Raw genomic sequence first — 6,034 nt, 5'->3', positions numbered from 1 at the left:
GGGTTGAGGGGCGGGAGGGGGGGGGAGGGGTAAGAGATCAACTGGAGGACTTGTATACATGCATATAAGCATAACCAATGGACATAAGACACTGTGGGGTAGGGGAGGCCGGGGGATTGTTAAGGACGGGAAAAAAAGGAGACATATGGAATACTCTTTGTAATACTTTAAGCAATAAAACAATTAAAAAAATAAAAAATAAAGTCCTACAATTGGTTCCTCTCTGAGGGGGCGTGGCTAGGCCCTGGTGGGGCGTGGCTGGACTCTAGGGCGGACCCAGCCAGTTTAAAAACCTGCGGAGGGGCGGCGGCCCACACTTGGTGGCTGTTAAGCGTGGAGGCATGGAGGGGTGCGCTGGCCTCTGCGGGGTGGGCTCTTCGCAGGGATGTCCGTGTCTTCAGGAGTGCCACGTCCCAGCTGAGACGGCAGCGGCCGAAGGCAAGCCGGCCCTGGCAGAAAAGCACCTCGAGGCTGACGCAGCAGCGCGGTGCTGTGCGGGGAGTGGAGGAATTGCAAGCCCCATGTCGCCCTCGCACTGCTCGCTGCAGGACCTGCCGGTGGAGATACTGGTGGAGATCTTCGCCTTGCTCCCCGGCACCGACCTGCCCAGCCTGGCCCAGGTCTGCACCAAATTCTACCACATCCTGCACACCGACAGCATCTGGAGACGGCGCTGCCACAAGGAGTTTGGCATTCGTGAAAACTTGCAGAACCTGGAGCTGATGGGTATGTCTTATCGAGAAGTCTATGCAAAGCTGTTCCCATACAGAAACATTTTGGGTTTGTGGCAGCTAGATACTGAGGGCTATAGAACAATAGTGAATGTAGTGGTGGATGGTTTATGCATTACTGGTTGGAGGTACAAGCCTTCCCTTAACACCCATGTGGATGACCCAATGCAATTCGAGCCCTCGTTTAGAATTCGCCTGACAGAGAGGAAACCAGCCACAGTGGAGTGCATGGACGACATCTACTACTTTTCCAACAGCCACCACATGCAGATTCAGAAGAACAGGTTCAGCATCCAGTGGATCAAGAGAGACCACCGAAAGGATTTAACAACGTGGCTTAAGAAAGAATGGGGGCTGGTGCTGGAGGACAGACAGCGTTATGACTGGCTGACCTACCACCGCCTCTATCTCCCGCCGAGCCACCTGGACGACCTCATCAGGCCAGGCCTCTTCCACGGCAAATACGATGGCTTCGGCCCTATGATTGCCATGCTCAGCTTCCATGGGAAGTATGCCAGGGTCACGAAGATCACGGGAGACTCCATGGGGACGTTAGAGATCCACCTCATGCGCCGCATCCAGCTGCCAGATGGCGAGATCTTCCGCAACTTCAACGAGCTCTCCCGTGTGGTCCAGGAGATTGACGAGCAGGTGATCCGGGAGCAGCAGCAGCAGCAAGAAGAGGTGACTGAGGAAAGTGAGGGCCATGGCTGGCAGAGCCCTGCCCAGCCCAGCGTTGGGGAGTCTGGGACTGCAACTTCGGAGGAGCAGACTGTCCCGTTTGTTCTGCCTGTGGGCGTGCGCTCAAGAGACCAGAACTACCCCCGAACCTGCAGGTTGTGTTTCTATGGCGTTTACTTTGGTCCCTTAGCTCCCTTCGGCTACCCCAGGCGCTACCCTGGAGTCTTCATCCTGTTGGATGAGAACCACTTCGAGTTCATCTGGCTGGAGAAGAAATACTTCATCCTGTTCGGCAGAGTCCAGAACACCTTCCAGAATGTGGAGGCACCATCCCCACAGGCCTTCCTGGAGATGCTCTCGAACATTCAGTCCAGACCCCTTGGGAGAAGCAGCTTGCATGCACTTTGAAGATTTGACCTTCTGACCAGGTTACCCACCTTTGTTTGTTTTTTTAAATCCTCACCCGAGGATATTTTCCCATTGATGTTTAGAGAGAGTGTGGGAGAGAGGGAAAGACATAAATAATTGATGTGAGAGAAACACATCAGTTGTTTGCCTCCTGCCTAAGCCCGGACCAGGACCAGGCTGGGTAGGGGCCAGAAATTGAGGTAGAAATAAACCTTAGACCAGTGGTCTCAATCTTTCTAATGCCGTGACCCTTTAATACAGTTCCTCATGTTGTGGTGACCCCCAATTTCCTTGTTACAAATTGAACATAATTAAAGCATAGTGATTAATCACACAAAAAAATAAAGACATCTTAATTAATAAAAAATGAAAGAAGAATGGTAACATCTACATCTAATCTAAGTTAAAGGTAAGCATCATCCAAAAAACCTTTAAGATATATCAGTAGGATTCTCACATTTAAGTATTCCTTTGTGTAGTAAAACAGTTCATAGATTATGGTGAGACAATCACTCTCACTATTTTAACAAATCAGTGATTTTGTTTGTAATAGCCTATCTAATAACAGAGCAATATGCAAATTGACCATCACTCCAACACACAAGATGGCCGCCCCCATGTTGTCAAAGGTGGCTGCCCCATATGGACACAAGATGGATGCCACAAGATGGCCAGCAGGGGAGGGCAGTTGTGGGCGATCAGGCCAGTAGGAGGGGGCAGTTGGGGGCAATCAGGCCTGCAGGGGAGGGCAGTTAGGGGCAATTGGGCTGGCAGGGGAGCAGTTAGGCATTGATCAGGCTGGCAGGGGAGTGGTTAGGGGGGGATCAGGCTGGCAGGCAGAAGCAGTTAGGGGAAGTCAGATAGTCAGGCAGGCGAGCGGTTGGGAGCCAGCAGTCCTGGATTGTGAGAGGGATGTCCAAGATTGGAGAGGGTTCAGGCTGGGCTGAGGGACAATCCCCCACCCCCCTGTGCATGAATTTTGTGCACCAGGTCTCTAGTATAATAATAAATAACACACTTATGGATTTGTTAGGTGCCAAGTTGGGGGCCGGAATGGGAGAACCTAATGTATCACTTCAGTCACATGTTCATCTCTCTTTTTCTAATCCCAGTAATGTTTTTACACTGAAACATACTTAATCTAGGTGACCTCATCCTTAACCCTTTTTCTGCTAAAAACTTGTCAGTTGACCTTCCTTATCTTTCTCCCATCCAGAGCTTCTTGACTGCCTAACATTTGTGTAGCCCTATGATAGGTACATGGAATGGTGTGCCCAATGTTTGTGATAGACAATAAACACTGAAGGAATTTAGATGAGGTAGAGATTTCTGTGGGCTGGAGGGGTTAGGAAGGCCTCATGGAGGTGGTGGGAATTGAACTGCTTCCTGAGGCATAAGAATATACTGGAGTTGGTTGCAAAAGATCCTGCTTAATTAGAAGTAAAAAAGAGTCAGAGGTTAGAAGAGTGCTCTCCAAAGGGTTTTCAAACCTGTGCAGTAAAACTCAGGTTATTTACAGGTACTTCAGACATTCTAAATGGAACTTTATATGAAAATGTATAAAAAAGTAACAAAGTATACACTCAAATTTTGTATTTGCCACATTATAATATATTACTTATCACTTTTGTGACATCAGTTTATTTATTTCACTCTGACCTGGAATAAAATTTCTGCCGCCATTTTGTCTGTATTCAGAAAGCAATGTGAGATTGCTAAGAGAGCTAATATAAAACTTATGCCTTTTTCAGCTTCTTATCAGTGTGAATCAGGATTTTTTTTCTCAATAAAGTGCAATAAATAAATTTGCATGCTGCATTTGAGAGCTTATGCATGTATATTACATGCTTATTTGATAAGACCACGACTGTTATTTGACTTCTCCAATTTAAAGTTTTTATAAATTCTATATGATTGATCTACTTAGGACTTTTAGCTATTTTATAAAGTGTCTTTTGGGAAGGCTCATCTATGAAAAAGCAAAATAAAATTCTGCTGCTAAAAAATGTTGAAAGCCATAGCTTAAGGTCATCTAGTCTCTACTCAGTCTTAAAAGAATAGAGTCAGGTATATGGAATATTTTGTGTTTATTTGCAAAAAAACATTTGCACAGTAAAATGACATGTTGATAGCTGGGAAGATTTGATAGTCTGCAAGGGATGAAACGGGGAGAAAATAGAGCCACAGAGAGTATGTCGAAGACAACTGCTGCCTGACATCTTGGAGAGGAGAGAGTCTGGAGAAGAATGATGGTGATAACAACAAAGGAGAGGAAGTATTGTTACAAAATTACTGGAAATTAATGTTGTTGACAGGATATTGAGAGATTGAAGAAGAAAGAATAGGATGCAAGAGATGCCCAAATTTTGGAACAGAGTTTTAGAGATAAAGGAATAAAGATTGAAGAGATGATGATGGCTTTAGTTTTATACATGTTTCATTTTATTACTAAAAGTTATGTCCTTAGGGGACTTATCCAAATAGAGCAATCCAGGCCTCATGATCAACAGTGTTATTAGGAAAAATGAGCAATGGAAGTTTGTAGATTCAAGGCTCCATTTTGGAGAGTGATTTCCGGTTTCTTGTGGTGCTCATATCATCTTCTGATTTGTTCCTGACATTCTGGAAAAATATCCAGGTAGATCCAAGTCCTCTGATTATTTATTGTTCAAATCTTTGCCTGTATTCCTCTTAATTTCACATTTCAAGATAAAATGAGTAACAAAATGTCTAAATTGTACAAACTTTACAACATGGACAAAGGAATGAAGATTCTTAAGAGATGTAAAATCACCCGGCCAGTGTGGCTCTGTGGTTGAGCCTCAACCTACAAACCAGAAAGTCTCAGTTTAATTCCCTGTCAGGGCACATGCCCGGGTGGGCTCAATCCCCAGTGTGGGCAGCCAGTCAATGATTCTCTTTCATCATTTTTGTTTCTATCTCTCTCTCCCTCTACCTTCCTCTCTGAAATCAATAAAAATGTGTGTTTTTTTAAAAAGAGATGTAAAATCATAATGCCTGGGTAGGTTTTAAGAAACTGACTTCTGTTGACCTCTGCTTTTAGCCTGAATATCCAAAGATCCCCTCCAATTTCTTTTGAGTATTGCTTTTTTTTTAAAGCATTGAAAATACCATGGCTTTTGCTCTAGATAATTAGAGCCCAACACTAGATTTCTAGGAGAGATGCTGAAAGGTGGATTGGGACGTGCATGACAATATAAATGTTTGCCACATGCTTTACACAACATAATTCATACAGAGCCTCATGGAAACATACCATTCATAGGAAAAAAAAACCCCTTAAATATAGGGAAGGTACATACACAAAGCTAAACATAGCTAATATTTATTAAGCACTTACAATGTGCCAGGCATCATGGTAAGCCTTTTATAAAAATAGTTTCTATGGGCGAATTTTTATCCATTTTATAGCTGGGAAAATGGAACCTAGAAAGTTTAACCATCATGTTCAAAATCACACAGTAAGTAAATAGGTGGAGGCAGGATTTGAGTTCACTTCTGACCCCAAGGTGACCTCAAAGTCCATAACTTCAACCCTTCTGCTGAAAAACCTCTAGAAGGAAATAGAAAAGCACACACCAGCATGTGTTGACAGACCATTTTAAGGGCCATAGGACTGAAATTGTTGTTACACAATTTCACCCAGCCACGAGAACGAGACTCTGGCTCACCTGAAAAGGTTACATCTGCAAGATGTAAAAACTTCTTTCTTGGATTAGCTTGCCTTTTCACTATGGTGAGCTCAAAAGTAATAGCTTTTCCAGTCACGACACTTGTAATTTGGCTGGAGGATGTGAACGGCCCTTCCTGGACTACAAGCTCGACAGCTGTTCCCATTTACACAGTAGGTGAAAATTTATATTTAAAAAATAGTGGCTCATAAAGAAAGAATATGGAACAATGACAACTGCAAAAAAGGAGAATAATTATACTCATGAAAAATGAACTGGTGAGTGATACATTATTTTTTTAAGCAAGATGTGTTGCGGCATTAAAAAAAAATGGTGTCTTTAATTAATTTTGCGTAACGTTCAAAGAATAAGGTCACCCATACCAAAAATTGTTGAATAAAGCAAAAATCTAAGAAAGATATACTCCCTGATGTCACTAATAACGAAGAAGGGTTATTTTCTGGTCAATACTACACCATTATTTTTTAGTTAGAGGTATTACAATTGAAAATAGTGGTTATA

General features: G+C 43.5%; 1 protein-coding gene across 1 annotated transcript; it reads left to right on the top strand.

The window, feature by feature from the left end:
• The first annotated feature begins 341 nt into the window (after positions 1 to 341).
• LOC102244560 (F-box only protein 31) lies at positions 342 to 1,820 on the top strand. Its single transcript, XM_014544891.1, has one exon. The coding sequence runs from the start codon at positions 342 to 344 to the stop codon at positions 1,818 to 1,820; it is 1,479 nt and encodes a 492-aa protein (XP_014400377.1).
• Positions 1,821 to 6,034: the final 4,214 nt, after the last annotated feature.

The sequence above is a fragment of the Myotis brandtii genome, unplaced genomic scaffold (genome assembly GCF_000412655.1).
Source record: "Myotis brandtii unplaced genomic scaffold, ASM41265v1 scaffold111, whole genome shotgun sequence".
Classification (NCBI taxonomy): Eukaryota; Metazoa; Chordata; class Mammalia; order Chiroptera; family Vespertilionidae; genus Myotis; species Myotis brandtii.
Note: the sequence above shows the minus strand (reverse complement) of the source record. Positions and strands in the feature narration are given on the sequence as shown.